At 36.1% G+C, this 19,953-nt stretch overlaps 2 protein-coding genes across 2 annotated transcripts in view; both read right to left on the minus strand.

The window, feature by feature from the left end:
• The window catches only part of LOC6580859, a 79,132-nt gene extending 68,481 nt beyond the window's left edge, over positions 1-10,651 (minus strand). The window contains exon 1 of the mRNA XM_002006622.4: positions 9,546-10,651. The gene's annotated coding sequence lies outside the window, so the exon portion shown is untranslated. The remainder of the gene's footprint in view (positions 1-9,545) is intronic.
• Positions 10,652-10,855: 204 nt separating this feature from the next.
• Positions 10,856-12,403, minus strand: LOC6580861 (RE1-silencing transcription factor B). The gene is made up of 2 exons (XM_002006624.4): positions 11,706-12,403; positions 10,856-11,603 (listed from the first exon to the last, which is right to left on the minus strand). Exon 1 carries the CDS (start codon positions 12,308-12,310, stop codon positions 11,747-11,749), a length of 564 nt encoding a protein of 187 aa, XP_002006660.1. The 5' UTR covers positions 12,311-12,403; the 3' UTR covers positions 10,856-11,603; positions 11,706-11,746.
• Positions 12,404-19,953: the final 7,550 nt, after the last annotated feature.

Here is a 19,953-nt window from a genome sequence, read left to right on the forward strand (position 1 = left end):
GCCCGGGCTCAAATTGCCAGGGCCCATAAGCAGTCAGCGGCGTGATTTGCATTTTAATGCGAGTGTGTGTGTGTGTGTGCTTGTCTGTATCTGTGTTCGTCTCTGTGAGTGCCTATGTGCACAAATATGCCCCGTGGTTCTGTTTTAGCCTGCTCTATTCCCAGTCTCTCAGCGTCTTCGGCGCCTGTGGGGCACTGGTAACCATGCCCAATTGCCCATCAGCAATTTTCGTTGTACACGGGAAACACAGAAAAGAAACTGTAAGAATAATTCCATGTAACTTAAATTTAACAACTTTTCCAACTCAATTGAACATTTGGAACCTGTTTAATGCTCAATCCGCTTTTCATTCTACTTAATGCCCTCAAATCTTCTTTTATTGACTGTTTCTCAGTAGAACTTTTTGTTATTAAATTATTCTTTATCAAATCATTTTATATGGAATTTATTCGCTTCATTTCAAATTCAACTAGGCTCGTGCTTGATATAATTTAAATATTTTTGTTTTCAATTTCAATTCACTATTAGAAACCAGTCAAAATTTCGCGCAGTGTATAGAGCACACTTGTGCTCGCAACATATTTTGTGACTTGCCTAATGCTATATGGAATTTGATTACAATGTAAGCCTCAACAATAATAATGACAACAACAACTGCAACAACAATAACTGCAACAACAACAACGGCAACAGCAAAAACAATAACAAATGTGGTTTTCATAATTTGCCACAAAATGCTGAAAGCAAAAGCCAAAAACCAAACTCAGACTCGAAATTCCGAATCCAATTTGATCTCGATGAACAAAATTTTGTTAAATGAGCTGCAAAATAATTGCCAGCCGAAGGCATAGACTTGTTTAGAGTTTGACAAGCACTGCATGGGGCGGAGCGGCTTGGGGTGGGTGATGCAGAGCAACCCCCGCTGCCCCTCTCCCGATGTCTATTATTATCATGCAGCTGCGAATTACGCAATTTGCTATTTAATTTTGTGAAAATATTTGTGCTCCGGCGGCTCAGAAGTTTGCCTTTTAATTAAACTCCTGGCCATGCCCCTGTGCCTATCTCTGCCCCCGCCGCAGCCCCCTCTCCACTCACATTGATTGATTACAGTTAGTTGGGCCAACTGTTGCTCAACTGTTTGCATTTTATAACTAAGCCACGCCCCAGACTCTGTCACGCCCTTTTTCGCGCCCGTAGAACTCAACTCAACTCAACTCAGCAAGAGCTATTCCTTCCACCGGAGCCCGTTAATATTCTATTAACTTCTTTTTCCATCGTGATGCGAAACGGGTTTTCTATTTTTATGCTGCGTTGCTATGCTGCTTGCTGCTTGCTGTTGTTATTTTCTTTCTTTCATCTCCTATCGTCAATCTTGAGAATTGTTGCCAATGCGGAAGCTCCCTAGCACTTATTAAACTTCATTCCCTCGACTGCTCTGGCCCATTATCTCGGTCCATTCCATCAGCAGCTTCGTTTGCGGAGCTTGTGGCTCCTGATTGTTACATCGTTTGATTGATTGATTGACTGTCGCTCAGTTTGTCGCAAAAGCAGCGCAGCTTTAGTCTCGATGCTCTCGGTGTTCCCCCCTCATTTTCTTAAATGATTTTTAACTTTATAACATGGTATTACACTGTGAAAAATGCTTGTCAAATTGAATAACAGAAATAGCAAGGCAATCAAGCAAGAGAAATGAAATAAAATAATTTACAAATTGCATTACATAACATAAATAAATTTATTTACTTAAAATTCTAATAGCTTACATCAAATCTCCAATTTTTTGCAGTGTTTTAGACGACATTCTTTTCCAACAAATTTATTTATGGTTTTTTGTTGTTGTGTGTTGTGGTCATGGTCAATTCTTTTTTCTCCATTTTGTCACGCAGGCTTATAACAAATATATAAGCCAATTTATTTGTATTTTCTTATTTTATTTTTCGTGTTGTCGTTGCCTGTTCCATCAAATATTCATCATGGTTTGTTGGCTTCATTCTTGGAATTTTATTTTTGTTTATCTGGGACAACATTTTGCTAGCGTCATTTGTTTTAAGTGGGTTTTGTTGATCCGTTGATCCATCATCAATTTCGCAAGCGTCCTTCATAAATCTATTCATTCCGCATACCCTGCCCGTACCCCCGCACGCACTCGCACCTTCTCTTTCTCTCTCACAATCTAACTTCGTCTGGCTCACCATGTGACCACGCCCTGAGACAATATACAAATTCCAATGCATCGACGAGCGCTTCGCTTTCATTTTGGCCATTGATTTTGTTTTCAATTTTATTTAATTTCTTTGAGCTCTTCTTTCTTTTAGCCATAAAAGTGATTTTTTTTTTTTAACATTTAATTTTTATTCAGTGTCATTTGGTTGTAGTTTTTTTCTGTTTTACTTTCTAAACAAAATGCTTTTTGCCGGGAAAATTCATCAGCGAGTTTTATATAATTTATTATGTTTTCTGTTTCTCTTCTTTTTTGATGTGCTTGATTTAGCCACATTTCGTTGCCATTTTTCTTGAGTTGGCTTTCTTCTGTGCTTAATTCAAGCGCATTTGGTGTTCCACGGCGCTCAGCAATTAGCGTAATTTAGTTGCACTTAGCCAAACGGAAATGAAATTAAAAGTTTTTCCCTCTCGCTTTGAGGAGAGGGAAAAAACGTTGCAAGTGCTTTGAAAATATTATTACAATAGTTTTTTTTTTTTTTTTTTTCTTTTCTTTTTCCTCTTCTTTGTGGCTTGTGGTTGGATTTTCTTTCGGCCTGCCTCTGCTCTTTGGGAATTCTATTGCTCAAAAAAAGCCAATTAATTTATTAATTATTATTATTATTTCCCTATTCACTAAATTTTGCTGGCTAGCAGAAAACTTTGATTGAATCTTCCTCCCTCAAGCCATACAAAGTTGACCCTCGACTCACGACTAACTTGCCCACTAAACTTTTGTAGTAAGCCCTGCTTAGCTCTGCTAAGCTTATTGGCCTGCCTAAGTTGGCTAACTTTGCGCTAACTTGGCTTAAAGGCGTTACCACTCCCATTTCACATTGCTTAACGCATTGCGTGCTTTAGGTTCTAATAGGATGCGGCTCACACTCCGCAGGTAAGCGTCAGCGTCTCATCCACTGCAAAGTTTATTTCATTTACACTTGGAAAAAAAGTTTGTTTGAAATGGAAGAGTATGGCAAGACTTTCTTCTTCCTTGCATTGACATTTTTACTATTTTCTTTTTTATTATTTTATTTTAGCTTTTTCATGATTTAACAATTTTTTTTTATTTACAAAACTTTTCATTTGTCTCTATAGTTTCCATCTTAGTTTTCTTCGAGTGTATTTAACAACGTTTTCCCTGGGACTGCGTGTCGTGCACCATTTGAATTCCCTTTTCGAGTTTTGGCAAATGAAAATGTTGATTTGCCCGCATTGAGGCACATTTCTCCTGACTTTTAATGAGCTACATAAACTTTAATGTTTGCTAACTAATGTTGTTGTTGTTGTTGTAATAACACCAACACCAATCGATTCGCTTACAATAACTGTGGCCAACAAGCATTTAGGTCACATTTAATAAAATCACACATTAATTTCGCTGCGAGGAACTGCCCTAACATCCTGGTATTCGTTTATTAAAATTCCTGGGAAAATCAATACACGAAACAAACAAAATATACAAATATATTAAAAGCACTGAAAAAAGGCAACCGCATATTTCCATATGCATTTTTGCATAATAACTATTCGATAAACGAAAGCAAATAACAAATTTGCAACAGCACGAGTTATGCCACAACGCCCACGCTTGGGGCACTTTGGTCAAGCGTATTTGCCTACAATTAAGTACAAGTGTTGATAGATTATTCGTATAAATATTATATAATATAATAAATCATTTCATGCAACAACAAAAATGAAAGCCCCGAATGAGATTAGAGTTTCCTTGAATTAACAAATTAAAAAGAAAACCGAGGCAGAGGAGGCTTATCGAGTTGAGTCATATATATATTGTGGGGCCGATAGCCGGCCCACACTTGCATGTAAACAATCATAAAACTATGTCACACGAGGCCTGAAGCCAGTTATGTAAAGAACAGTATCTAAGCGAAGTGTTCTGGTCGGGAGTGCTTTACTTCAGGTTACCCTGTGACCCTCGCGCTGAAATTATACTACAGCATAGTGCACCCTTATCTATCTACACTATTATGGAAAAAAGTTCCCATAGCATATAGCTAAGAATATAAATGTTTACTAAAATTCATAAGAATCAAATACAAAGGAGAACAAGCAAGTGAGAAGCGAAAAAATAAGGATACCCGCAGAGAGCAAATGAATAAATGAGACGCTAAGACAGAAGAGAGAGAGAGAATATAAGGCAATTCAATAAAATTTTAAATTGAGGTCATGAGAATCGATGAGAAGGGCGATGTTAAGGGTTCTAAATATACAATAAAAGTTAGATATATTATTTAAAGAAATCTGAGAAACAAATATAGACATAATACAGAGAGAAGTGTTATAATATAATTTATTAAATCATAATCTCATTTAAAAGAAGAAATAAAAACATTTTTATATCAAATTAGCAAAAATACCTATTTTACCCATTTCAAAAATGGCACAGGGTATAGGAACAGTTAATGGCCAACACAAGCGGCCCACAACAAAAGACAACATTAATTACGACATTCGTTTAATGGCTGTAAATATAATGGCCGTTAATCTTGTTGACTTTAATATTAGATATGGGCGCATGAAAAGCTTTCAACTAACTTTGCCTGCAATTGATTAAATTACAATTGCATACATACATATACATATGTACATATAAAGAGAATATATATTATGGATCTGGAACTCGGTTCGAAGCATCAACCGAAGGTCATTTCTTGTTTTTGTTTTTTTCCCACAACGCGAATGTGAGTTGTTGTTGAGATTTCTTTCCTTTCATCTCTTGCTCTCATTCATAATGCAAAAGTTCCATTCTGTGCATCATTTATGCGGTAAAAGCTTGCCACGCCCACACCCACACACTTTCAGCGAACTACGCACTTAAAAGCCGTGGCTGCTTCGCATATTATTATCCTTGTGCCAGATTGATTTTAAAAGCACGTAGTTGCAGTTGCCTTGGGTATGTTTATAATACAGAATATGGTGGATGTAGCTGAGTACCTGATTAATATTGAGTTTATGAATTTATGTATCAGGTTATATCAGCACTAGCCATCCTAATCTATTCTCATATTTCAAATGAGACAGGATATATGAAAGTCGTGCATACCTTGGCATATCAGTGGCTTTGCACTGCTTGTTTTTAGTTGTTGTTCGTTGTTTCCCTTATTGATTTTTCTTTTAGCGCACAGCAATAAAACAAAATAATAAAAAAAAGAGGAAGCAAAAGGAAAACCAAAACAAAAGAAAATGTTTTTTAATTGCATTATGCAGGGCATTTCCCAACAAGTGGGCGGGCAACGGGCCAGAGGACGACTTAATTTCATTTGCTGCGCCGGGCAGGATGCATGTGGTATCTGACTGTGGACAAGGGCGCTAGGGGCGTGGTGGATATCTGTGTGTGGTTGTGGGGCTCGGCATTGTGGACTTAATAGTTCGAACTTTGCTTTACACTGATTTACACACACAGCCAGCGACAGAGAGAGAGAGAGAGAGAGAGAGAGAGAGGGATAAGAGGTAGAGTGAGAAAGAGCGATATAATGGAACCTGATGGCTTTTCACATTTCCGTTCATTTTCATTTATTTTGTTGCAGGCCTTTCCTGACTATGTCTGCGTATTTTTGTGTGTGTGTATATACACATACATATGCGGGAAGTCGAAATTAGTTCAAGGATTTGCCAACTTTTTGGGATGTTCTATATATATACTGTGTACATAATAATTACCTTTTAGAGCCAACACAATAGCAAATCCAGCGCAAAGCGTATTCCAAATTTGTTAGCATGAAAAGCATATGTAATGCAGCTAAGCCACAGGCTCGACTAGCAGATATCCTCTAGTTAAATGGAATGTGGATACCATGTAGAATTAGATTTACGCGGCACATACTAATAATAATGGGTGGTAAAAGATTCGAATTAGGCATTTTTACACTAAAGTCAGTATAAATCTAAATAAAATATATTCTTAGCCATTTATATCAGACTAAAACTTTATATACCGCTCTCTACCCTGCTCAGCTATAATGCTGTAACAGTTTATCTTTATAGCATTCTTTACAAATACCTGAAACGCCATGCTGTTCACATCTGTTTTCGCTGCATTCTTTCACTGAGCACCGAGCCAATAACCACATATACATACATACATATATATAGAGCTTGCATTATATAAAATTCTACGTGAATTATAGGACAAAACAGATCAAACTCCCTTCTTCACTAAATACCCTTGAACGCCTTGCTGTTTTTATCTTTTCTTTAACACTCATTGTTCCACTTCCAGTTACAGTTCATAAATCAGCTTGTCCTTCGGCGTGGGCATCATCAATTTGGTAAGCCAGGTAGACCAAGGCAAGGCCAACTCCCCCATCGGCTAAGCTACAGCGAAATAAATCGTTGATGTGGCACGTGGCGCATTTGGTTATCGCAGCTATCGCCGTGCGCCGACTGCCAACAGCCACTGTCTGACCGAGAACTATTAGCAAATGTACGGCCAATAAACTAAATGCTCAGCATCTGACAGTTCAATTAACTTCCCAGACTTCCCAGATGCAAAACTATATAAAGGATTCTTCCAGAAGCGCACCTAAAAATGCTAATCATCTGCTCATTAAATGCGCATCAAGCAACGCAATGCTGGCTCCCAGGCTCCTGTTAATGACAGCACACCAGCCGAAAGGTCCACGCCCACGCCCACTAGCGACACCCCAGCTGCGACAGTTGGCCCGGGCCAAGCTGCTGCTGCTGCTGCTACAGCTGTTGCCTGAAAGTTGAGCAAAAATTTGGCAAAAGAAAAAAGAAAACAAAAACGAAGCATGAGCAGGAGAAGGCAGGGCAAAGCAGGCGGAAGGACAACTGAGGGACGTTCTCGGTAGCTGTTGTCCCTGTGCAGACATCTAACTGTCTGTGAAACGGGCCTCAGCTAGCAAAATATGTATATAGATACATAACTGAAAGGCGCCTGCTGTCAAATCATCTGTTTAAATCGATTTTCCTTTTCCTCGTGCGTGTGTGTGTCTATGTGTATGTGTGTTTGGGTGTGCCTTAATGTGCGTTCTCTTCCCTTTTTTTTCGTTCAACGAGAAAGTGGAAGCTGCGACCCAACAAAACTTTTGACTGCAAAACTTTTGTTTGGCTGATGAATGCAGCTTGCTTGAAAAAAACCAAGAAAATAAAGAATCCCAAGTATGATTAGCCATAGAAAATATAAAAATGCAGAAAACCAGAAAAGAAAAGCCGCACAAGAAAAGGCCAAAAGAAGAAAATAAGCTCAGTCGTAAAAAATCGAGCTTAAGCTTGAACAAGTTGAGCAAAAAGAAAATTATTCATCAAAATGGCAAGGATAAGAAATAAGAAATGAAAAGTAGAAAAGGATGAGAGAAAAAATAAATGAATATATAAATCTTGATCTGCTATCTATGCAGAACTAAACTAAAAGTAATTTTTAATACGAGAAAATGTATTTCATTTATGAAAAGGCTATTAGAATTATTTATAAGCAGCCGCTCAAGCAAGCGATTTATCCAGCCAGTCGATATGAAAATTATAATCAATTTAGGATCTTAATATTAATTCCTACAAATGTGAAGTATTCAGAAATGTATTTGTTATAATTTATTATTATTCATCTCTTATTGTGACTTTAACTGCATTATGAAATTTTTTTTCGTATTTGAATTTGTTTTATTAAATATATAATTTTTATTTTATTTATTTATTTTTATTTTTATTTTTTGAATAAATTGCGAAGTTCAACTTTAAGAAATATATATTTATTTTTATTATTTCTAAAAAAAATATATATAGTTAAGTTTTTTACTATAAGTATTATTGCTCATATTTTTTAATTATTTATTTTAAATATTTTTTAGTTTAAAGTATTAGTATATCTATTATATTTGAATTTTTGGGTTTTCATTTTTTATTTATTTATTTATTTATAACAGCTTTGCGACGTCTAACTTAATTGACCCCAAAATAAAACAGCGCCGCAAATTGCCTAAAAGCTCAAAATATAGAAGAAGAAGAAACAGAAGAAAAAACTGAACACCTAAACAAATCGCAGATCCAATCGTAGATCTGCAGCCGCCTACGGCCGACAATTTTCGCTCATTAAATAAATCAAAATGTGTTGACCATAAAAGTCAATTTTTGTTTGGTTTTTGCTTGTGTTTTTTGTTATTGTACCTGCAATTTAAATAATCAATTTATGCAAATGTGGAGAAATGATCAGAAATTATAGTTGGCCAAAACAAAACGAAAAACAAAATAAATCTAAAAACAATGTCAATTTGTGGGCCGACAAAAAATTCGAGTGACTCAAGAGTGACTGACAAGAGCTTTACATATGGACGCGAATTTCAGATTTAGTTTAGATTGCAATATCCAAGATATTTGAAGTATTCTCCAATTATGGGATGAGGAAAACGAGGAGAAATCTATGCAGCTAAAATTAAGTTGTTAGTTTACTTAACTAGAGCTAAAGAAATCTTACCAGACAATAATATAACTTTTATAACTGTACACGGGCCAATTGTGCATACGTATGAACCGTGTTTATTCACTGATTTTATCTGATCTGATATGATCAAAGATGATCTGCGCTTTGAGCAGAACGTGTCATATGAAAAGACAGTAATTAAAATTCCCGGGCGAGGCTGCAATGAGCGTTACGTGACCTGGGCACATGCTAAAAATATGTAGTTAATGCCTATCTGATAAAAAGCTGAAAATAATAACAACTCTTATTAAAATCAAAATACGACGAGCAAACACGCAAAATTTTCAATATTTTAGTTATGCAAGCGAAACAGCGGGGGAGAAGCATGTATTACTATAAAACAAAATGCGAAAGATGGGGCCAGCTCGTGCCATAACAAAGATCAAAAACTAGAGTGACGACTATGAAAGAGAACTGAGCTTTAAAGCATATTATTGTTTCATAATTTAAATATTTGTTATTGTTTTTGTAGCTTTGCTATGTAAAAACCTCTATTATTATTTTTATAGCCTAAACACTGAATTGTTCTCTTCAAACAGACCTGACTGTACCACTAATATGAGTTACTTTTATTTGCCGCTATCAATTTAAATGCTGATAGGGAACAGTTTCTATTTCTCGACTGGCTGCTCTCGCAATAATATAATTTTTTTATATTTTATAATCACATGCGAAGGTCGCAGCTGAAGAGCAATAAAAATGGTTGTTGCTGCTGCGATAAGGCCAAACATGAATGATCACCAATATGAGAATGAGCAAACATTAACATTCATGTTAAACTCTCATACAGACAAATATGTACATATATGTATTCATTTTACATTGTTTTTATTTTTTGAAAGTCTTATACGATTTATGCATTTAACATAGGCGTAGCTGGAATACTGACCTTTTACTTAGTTGTTGTCTGTGCAGCTGATGTTGTTGTAGTTGTTGTAGTTGTTGTTGTATTGCACAGCTTGTTTACTTTTTGCTTTGCGTTGCTCTTCTTTCGTCGTTGTTGTTATTGTTTTTATCGGCATTCGGTAGATTTTTCGTCAAGTTTTCGTTCTCGTTCTCGCATAGTAGGGTTTTGGTATTTTTGGCCTAAAAGGACGAAACTTTGTGCGCTCTCTCACTCGCTCTCTCTCTCCTTCTCTCTGTGTTTGTAGCCCGCGCACACTCAGCAAATTGATTTTCACTTTTGGCCAAGACTGTCAAAAAATAACACACACAAACACATACAGTCGCAACACAGGAATTTTCACTTGTGCCACTTTTTTTCGCTGTTTTGTTTTGCTGTTGTAGTTTTTGTTGCATGCGTTGTTTTAGTTGTTGCTGTTATTGAACAGGTTTGCATTGGCTATACAAATTCTTCACCTGGGCCAAAAAAAATAATCAAAGTAACAGCAGCGAAGCCGGCAGCGGCTGCGGTAGCGGCAACAACAAATTCCAACTGCCTTTTCCTGCTGCCTTTTCTTTGCACAAATACAGGCACACAGAAACGGACACACACGCACACTCACTAACACAAACAAATACGCAGAAAGCAACAAAAATTCTTTCGCTGCCTTTGGTTTTGCCTTCCTTTACTTTGCTTTTGCCTTTGCTTTTGAGTTTTTGATGCTGTTGTTGTTGTGCTACTGCTGATGCTGCTGCAGAGGCGAACCGGTTTTGTTTTTGCACTTCACTTTGTATTTGTTGGCTTTGCCTGATGGTGCTGTTGCGCTCCAGCCTGCAGTTGACAACAATTCAGAAATTGATTAAACTTAATTGAAATTTAATTTGTATTGCAAAAAAATCCGCTACAGTTGCACTCGGCGGTTTTTTCTCTTTGATTCCCATGCGTATGCACCGTTATTCCGTTTTCGATTTGTTTCTCCTTTGCACACCTACACGAAATCACTTCTTTCTCTATTGCTGTTTCACTCGCACTCGATATTTAGCCGCTCACATCGCCGCGACGCGCTGACACCAACCATTCTAAATCGAAGTCGTATGCAGACTAAACGCTGCTCTTATACCTGCAATGTAAAGTACCGCTGCTAAACTCAAAATGCTTGTGCCGCGTTAACAGAAAACTTCTCTCATACTACTGACCCGAGACTCTCGACGTACTTAACAGTGGCAGAGCGCACATTAAATAACATTTCTGCTAACCTGCTAATTTTTTTTTTTTTTAATTTCTCAATAGTTTATTAAATGCAAACAATTTAAAAATATATTAAAATATATTGTTTATTGTGAAACTTACTCGTATTCTATGTACAAAGGCACATTCACTTAGTACCCAATAAATATATCAAAGATACATAAATTGTATTTCAATTAATTTACAAATAAATTAAGTTTTCTTCATTTGGTAACAAAAATGTATTAATTTTACTTTTGATTTATTCGGCAACAGTCCATATAAAAGTTATTTATCGCTTCCGAAACTTGAAGTTTTTCCACTTTGCAAACGGGCTCTAAAATTGATTTCGTTTAGTTCATACTTGCTAATAAATTATATATACTTATTTACTATTATTGACATATTTTCTATTGCTGACAACAATTATGTCCACTGTTTTCGATAGTTGGAAGATGTTACTCTCTATCCCCTACAGATTAGTGAAATACATGGCTTCTGTTCCGATTTCAAGTCTACATGAGATTTTCTTTGATTGAATAAATGGTCAATGCAGAGTGGGATCTATATATTGCACAGATCTTTGTTATCCATTCTCTGTATTTTTGCTATTCACCTGCTCATTCCACGCGTCTTTGCCGAGTTTTTTTCAATCAAGAATTGAATCGTTCGATCGCTTTAATATTAATTTCATTCGATTGAATTTTACTTGCTCCGCTGTTGTGTTTCATTTGAAGACTGAACATATCATTGTCCTGTATTGTGTTTCCTTTTTCCAACTAAATGCAGCTGCACCTGGTTATGAATACCTCCAATTCCGGTTGCCAGAATATAGATCTAAAATTATTATCAGATTAGAAGTGTATTAAAAGATAAAAGTTTTTACTATATTTATATATATATATATCTCTCTCTCTCTGTCTTTGCATGATATCTCACATGTGAAGATCGCTCGGTGGCTTGCGTTTTGTGTAGTGATGTTACAGGTTCTGTTTGACCACCTCTGCGGGCAAGAGCTCCACAGGAATCAGGCGAAAGGCTTCCCCCTCCAACGAGACATTACAATACATTTCGCCTGGTCTGGGCTTCGCTTGCGGGCTCAATGGCGTCACCAATTGCAGCACCGTAACTGGTCCCACAATTAATTGCTCCTTCTCCTGCTGCTGATTACTTTCCACGAGCTTCTCCTTTGTTGCTTTCAGCGGTTCCGTTGGTCGCTTTTGCTCCATTGACTCTTCCACTGACTCTTGATCTGGGTTTGACCCTTCATCTGGCTTTTCAAAGTCCTCGTAGGCAAGAACTTTAATAGTGTGTTTGTTTATATCCTCCGTCGGATGCTTTTTGCTCATATGGCGCTTCAGATGGGCACGCGTGGCTGCCGCGTAGGCACAACAAGGGCAAAGAAATCTCTTGGAGCGCCAGTGCTCCTTGCCGTGGGTCTTTTCGTGGCGCTGCAGATTGTATAGCCGTTTGCTCGAATACGAGCATTTGGGCACAGTGCAGCGAAATACAATGGAAAACTTTTTGTTTTTAATAACTTCCATCACTTAATTATAATTCAAATAAAAATGAAATGTAGGTAAATTTAACTTTTATTATGATGCGCAGGCGATAGATAGTCATCCGATAACTGGTGGCGGCCAACCGATAAATTACTCACACAGCATTGTTACATCTGATATTTATACCATAAAATATCTCATATATAAATTAATGTTAAATTTAAAGACATATTTATATTCAATTTACTTTAATTTTGTTTTTATATATAATTCAATTTATGATATATCTTAAAATAAATGCAATAGAAACTTTTCATTATAAAATACTGCAAAAATACCAATCGTACTTTTGAATTGAATTTTACAGTCTGTTAGGTATACATAAATTTTATTTGCACAGTTTAACTCTTCACTGTTAATTTTTCTGTGCTATGCTAAGACTGACTCTCTTAAGCTGTTGAATGCCAGCCGTTTACTTTAAGTTATACTATTTTAACTGAGTAGCTGTTACCATTTATGTTATTAGAATGCTGTCACTGTTATTAGCTCTTATATGCTGTTATTGATAAATACTCGGAGCATCTGTTACATTGTTAACAGTCTGTCAAAATAAATAACTGTTTTGGCTGCCTTCGCTGCACTTTGATTGGCCACTTTTTCATCGAGCGCAAATAACATCGAAGTGGTCACAGATCCATCCAACACCCACCACAAGTTCTGGGTCACTTGGGCACTTTTTGCCTTTACCTTTAAGGTTTTGCCCTGCAACAGCTGTTGCTCGGGTGAGGCGGCTGACTTCGATTGCCTTCGCCTTTTATTGTTGGATGACAAAGAGAAAGCAATAAAAACATTTGTTGCCGGACATTAGCCGCTTTGTTGTAACGGTTAAACTATTCTATTTCTTGGGGCGTCTTTTTTAATTGTGAAGTTAGAATAAATAGGTCTTTACTTGTTCCTTGTAATTCTTAGCATTTGAAAGTTCATAATGAATAATTGTATTTAGATAATAAATATATATTTAAAATATTAAAAATAAATCATCCTTGTATAAGCGTATATGTACATATGTACACAAATTGGAATTTATAGTTGTAATATTTTTAAAAAGATTTTTGTTGGTTAATTTTTGTTTTCTTTGTTTTTTTTTTTTTTTTTTTTTTTTTTTGTAATTGTATTATCTTTTTTACAACATTTTAGTCTAATATTTTTTTTTACATGTAAATAGTATATATAAGAAGGTTTTTTTTTATTATCATTTTAATTCATATATGCACTTTTTATATGTAACGAGAATGCAACACAATGTAAAAATAGTAATATTAATACACATATATGTAATTTAAATATATATCTTAGATTTTGTATTAATAATTTTTAATGTAGAACTAGATTAAGCTGCCACTAAAGGTAGCAGTAAGCTAGTTAATAAAATAGAAAAATTTTTACAAAACAAAAAATAATAATTAAAAAAAAAATACTCTAAATTTACTGTTAAGTTTCAATTAATTTTATGAAATAGCAATAATTTTTGATCTTATACTCTTACATATATTTATAATTATATATTATATATTTTTATATATTTTTAAATAATTAGTATAGTCTTAAAAAATAAAAATTTTTATTTCTTTATGCATATAGTCTATCAAACAAAATAAGGAAACATGGGAACGAAATGGATATATATATATATATACATACATGTGTTTGTATATAAATACATATATTGTAAATCTAAAACTTTTAAGCGTTTTCATTAAATTATTATTATTATTATTATTTTTTTTTTTTTTTTTTTTTTTTGCAAATCTCATTTTTTCTGCATTTATGTAAATCATTTTTCGTTTCGGGCAGGAAATGAAAATGTTGCAATAAACGTGAGCCACGGCCTGAACCCAAAGGTCAAACGCAAGCGGGACGAACTGGAACTGAGTTGGCCAAGTGGCCAAGTGGCCAAGGTACCAGCAGGTAGCTCCTCCAGTGTGAAATGTAGCATGCAATGAGTTTCATTAGCCCCCACTGCAGCCACTTATCATCCACCCCTCTTTGCTCTCCTGCCAACCATCCCCTACGCTACGGCCTCCCTCCCCTTCCCCCTCTCCAACACACTGCAAATTTTGCACACATGAATTTTCCACGCAAAAGCTTTCAAATTTCACGCCCTATTAGATAGCTCAGCATGTGGGATGGGGGTGGAGAGGTTGAGGTTGAGGTGGTCACGCCCAGCCACCCAGCCGCCCAACTTCATTGACCAGGCAATTATCAGTGCTCGCTCCTGATTAGAGGCCAAAGGCTCTCAAATGCAGAATTCGAATTTCGTAGCTCGACTGCAGCGAAGTCGGTTTTGCGCCCACTTCCGTTTCCGCTTGCCCAAATCGCCGCTGACAAAGGCGAAATTTATAATGCGGAATAAAGCCTAAATGTCATGTGAATAGCAGCAGTGGGCGCTGCGCTAGATAACAAAAGACAGGCCAGTTATTTAACGGCAAAATGTAGATAACTGTAGTAGTAGTAGAGAAAGTCCTAAATAACATTAATTATTTTTTTATTATTAATCAGAATATTTTGCAGACTAACCTCATGATAAGTGATATTCATATTATAAGATATAATTATATATGTTTTGCGAAGAATTATTTTGTGGACCTTAAATTATGTAAGCTGTTACTTATTATATTATATATTATTGTTATATTATATTATATTTTATCTGATATATAAAACCAATAAACGAATAATAACAATAAACGATTAATAATATGTATTACATAAGAATAGATTTACTTTCAGCTAACAGAGGTTTTCAGATTCCATTTTAAATATGTTTCAAACACTGCAATTTTTATCATATCCGCTAAACGAAACTTAATTTATAATTTGTTTAATTTTCGACAGCAACAACAACAAAATGTTTGCAAATGGGTCAAAAGGCGCCGCCGACTCGTGTTTGGAGGTTGTACAAGAAGTTGTTGTTGTTGTTGTTGCTAATCTGGTTGTTAAACAAGTAAACAAAATGTGACCAAGTGCCCAAAGCGACCATAAAGTAAACGTCTCAGCGTCCAGACGATCAGCTGAAAGGAGTTGAACAAGAGAGAGAAAGGGAGAGAGCAGTAGTGTGAAGAGAGGGAGGGAGAAGCGAGGTGTGGAGCTTGGCAACGCAGCGAACTGAAGTGGAAGTAAGCCGTGTTTCGTTTTTCACAGAAGACGCGTCTGGGGAAAAAGTTTCAAATTAGCAGAACGCACACAGAGAGAGTGAGCGAGAGAAAGATAGATAGAGAGTGAGGGAGAGGGAGTGTGGTAGAGGCAAATTTTGTGTATTTTATTTATTTTTTGTTGGGTAGCTTTATTTGTTGTTCCAAGGAAAAGGCAGCCGTTAGCAGCTACTACAACTCGTGTCTGTTGTTGTTGTTGTTGTTGTTATTGTGTGGGGCTGACGCTGGTGCTATCGTCTTTATGAAATCAGCCACGTGAGTCGAACAGCGCACCGTGAAGCAATACAGCAAAGCAACATTCGTCTATTTGTTATGTAAAGTGAATTGCATTAAAAAGTTGTAAGTCAATTATTGAACGATTGACCTACTAACTAGGACTAAAGCGAACTAGCTAGTTAGAGAAAACAATTAACTAAAGAGTATGAAGAAACTTTACATGAACTAATAAGAAAATGGGTGGAAAACTATCTGAATTCAAATTACTATCAAGCGTTTTAGATACTAAGACTAATTCTAGTGGAATGAAACATTGGAAAAACACTTTTTTTTAAGACTTTATAAAGAAGTGTAGGCAATAGGAAAATAACTTCAACTTAAATAGCTTATTGCATATTTATTTTTTATGTTTTTTTATAAAAATATTTATTTTATTTTGACAAATAATTATTTATAAGTTTTATTTAATTTAAGTTATAATAACTTATTATTAACTTAAATTTTATTATTATTTTTAAACATATTTTAAAAATATTTTATTTTATTAACAACAAATTGAACTTTAATTAATCAATTTAGGTTTTTTTTTAATAAATTTTATAAATTAATTTAAAAAGAATTATGTAATAATAATTAAATAATAAATCAAATCGAGAATTGTTTAATCTTGATTTTGACCCACTGTGCGCTTTTGATGTAACGCAGACAGCTACAACTAAAACTACAACAACAACAACAACGCTCTACACACAACGCACTCTAAGTAGATGCAACTGACAATGTTTTTTTGCCTTCCTCTGGCACTTCTTGCTCATCTTCTGCTTCTTCTTCTACTGCTTCGTCATTTGCTGCTTCTTCGTCTGTTGTTGTTGTTGTTGTTGTTGGATCGATGCTTATCCGAGCATATAAACAGCCTCTCTGATACGCGCTCCACGGCGGACTAACAATGCTGCTGTACAGTTTGGCAGTCACTGCGGAGCTCATTATACGATTTATGGACCAGCTGCCGCGCATTGCGTGAGTGTGTGCCACGCCCCCTGCCAGCCCACTCCCTGCTGCAGCAGCAGCTTTCATAATGCCCAGATGCAGCACAAGCAGCAGACGAAGCAGACGATAAATAACAATCAGGTAGCTGCCACAGTGGGTGTTGGGTGGAAGAGGGACAATGGGTGGGGGGGTGGCAGGATGCCACAAAAGGCGCAGCTGCAAGTGGCAATGCAGGCCACCCGCGTCAGCAGCAGCAACTGCAACTGCAACTGCAACATGATGATGAGGAAACATTTTGACCAAAGTTTATGATGTGTTTGAATTTTGGATTCGGGATTTTGGATTTGGGCTTGGAATTGACCACGGTGCAGATAAGCTGGGAGAAGAGGCGATAGCAAGAGACGAAGTGAAAGTCGTAGCAAATGCTCATTGAGATGGGAGAGTGACGAAAGATTGATTGATTTATAGAAATATAAATAATAAAATATATCTATGTATATGTGAAATATATGCATATTATAGGATAATTAGTCTGGGACTATTATGAAATAAATATCAGAGTTAAAAAATGATTTATTTTCATTCAAATTTCTTTAGCTTAATGATAAATATTTTTTCTTGATTTTTATTAATTTGTCTATTTTCATTTCAATTTAAATATTGTATCCAAGTTAAATTTGATAACTTATTACACAATGTACATACATACAATATTCTAATTCTTCTCAGATTTTAGATACATTTTTGTATATTATACATAAGTTTAAACTTTAAAGTGCCCATATCTGATATTGGAACAGTATACATGGCATAGATAGAAGTAGATGATACGCATTAGTAAATGCCAGCTTGGAAATGCCTTTTTAATGGATATTTCAGCAGGACTGTAATCATAAACTATCGGGGGCTTAGCCAGTGCATTATAGAGTATCGAGTTTAGTTTTTATATTTTTAGTTTTTATTTTTATTTTATTTTTTTAAATATTTTTTTTTTAATATTATCTCCAACCTCTAAATAAATAGATTATCCTACTCATGATTTAATTTAGGACAAAGTCTAAAAGAATTTCTGTTAAATTCAAAGCTCGAATCGTGACTCACGACTCGCACGCACAGCTCTAGTGCGCTAGTGGCTGTCAAACTGTAAGGCAGTGTTGCAGCCACAGCTCACGGCTCACTAACCTCGTGATTTACTATATTAACGAGCCGAAGCTGAAACCAAAGACGGATCCAGCAGAAAAGTTGGGCCAGACAAACCGGCTGCCAGTCGGCCGGCAAAAGGCATTGAGTGACAGACAGGGCGGTGCCAGCGGGTGGGAGGGAAGGCGTGGCATGCGTTTAACATAATGAAAATGTTTGGCAGCAGCAGCAGCAGCAACAGAATGAGAAAAAAACAACAACATTTGCATGAAAATGCATTTGCATTTTCTTTCTTGCTCAACTGCAGGAAAGTGAAAATTGCATAAATAAAATGCAAAAAAGTATTAAACAAAATAAAAACAACAACAAATATTGAAGCAGGTCGCTGCTAAATGAGCGAAAGTGAGCCCCAAAGCGGGAGAAACGAAAGGGAACGTGGGGCATGAGCCGAATACAATAAAAAACGCGAGCAGGAAATGCATCAATTGGCAGCGCCTGTCAAACTGTGAAGCATGACAAATGGAAAACCGAATTGTTTGATGAATGGAAATGCAATCGATTCGACTGTTCGAAAAGCCTTTTTAACTGAATTTAGTTATGATTTAAATTCCCGATTAACATAAAATGCATAGGGGTTACTGGGCTTCAATTCATAAAGCTATTACTAACAGTATATTTCGTATTTTTATTTCAATATAAAACTTTAGAAAAATGAAATTGAAAAAGTGTAAGGTCGACGAATTAAGAGATGAGCGTGTGGAAATGAAAATTGGAACTATGGACGAGTACAAGGATTCGACTGGAGAATCATGCGGCCTGGTTGGTTTTAAGGACTTAGCTCAACAATTTATTATATATATGGAAATGGAAACATCAATCGATGGGGCATTTAAGAATGCTTCTAAAAAGTGTGCCATAATGAGATCGGCTGAAAATATCTAAAAAATTTCTTGTTATTAGAGCGCATTTCTTGATAATGTAAATATTTTTAAAAACTTGTTGGTCCATTGAAACTCTGTATACATCCATCGATGGGGTGGGAATCAGAAATTCGATCATTTTGTAAGCGACATCAAATTTAGCAGTTGCCATAAATTATACAATATTCTAAAACAATAAATACTTATTAACTAAAGCCGCCAATTGTAGCTGAATCGCAATAAACTTCCACTTAAAGAGCACTGAGCTCAGGATATCTTCTAGTCAGGCACTCCCGCCGGCTAGACCACCTTTACTTCTCATTATAGCTGCTGGTGCTGCTGCTGGTGCTGCTGCTGCTGCTGCTACTTGGCCGCAGTTTCCCCGCATCTGCCTTTTATCTGAAATCAGTTGGGCTGAAGATTATGCAAAATATTTGTAAGGTAGCCAACTAAGGCATTAGGCAATAAATTTATGTAAAAACCAAGATTTCAAGCTGTAAACTGTCACGTTGCGAGTTCAGCAGAAATACAACAGCAACAGCAGCAACAACATCAAGAACAACAACAACAATCGCATACCTGACCAAAATGCGAGCTCAGCTTTGAGCGAATTACGCGCTGCCAAGCACATTGTAATTCATATTATTCAAGAGGCGAGCTAGTGGCGAATGGCAGGAGGCCTTGTCAGGGACATTCTGCTGCTCCATTTCAAATCCTTGGGGACGCGGCTGATTGTTATTTTTAACTGCCTCAAGGCTGCGCTGTAGCACAGCTCAAGAGCCACTGTTTCTGCTCCTTGTCTCTGGCGGCTTTTGTGCTTGCCAAACTTTTCGGCCAGCGGTTCCCAACAGGCGGCAAAGGATGAGTTTGCAACTCTAACCGAAGGGCACCTGTCACGCAGCTTGACCCGCTGTTCTCTCTCTCTCTCTCACACACAGCTTTCATCAGTTATCTCTCATCTCCAGCTGAGGTGTAGACTAACTGGCAGCTCTTTTTGGAAATTTGTGCGGGACTTCTACAAAAATATAAGCAAATAAATTTAGAATATTTCATATTTCATGTTATGTTATTATGGATATTTGTTGTGAGGCGCAAATTTATTTTGTTAGTTATTTACTTGTTCACCTTTGCTTATTTAAAATTTATAAACTTTTTCAGTTTATTACTTATTACAAATTTTAAAGTTTTTGAAATAATTGAATTTGATTTT

Source organism: Drosophila mojavensis, unplaced genomic scaffold (assembly GCF_018153725.1).
Source record: "Drosophila mojavensis isolate 15081-1352.22 unplaced genomic scaffold, ASM1815372v1 contig_81, whole genome shotgun sequence".
NCBI classification, from domain to species: domain Eukaryota; kingdom Metazoa; phylum Arthropoda; class Insecta; order Diptera; family Drosophilidae; genus Drosophila; species Drosophila mojavensis.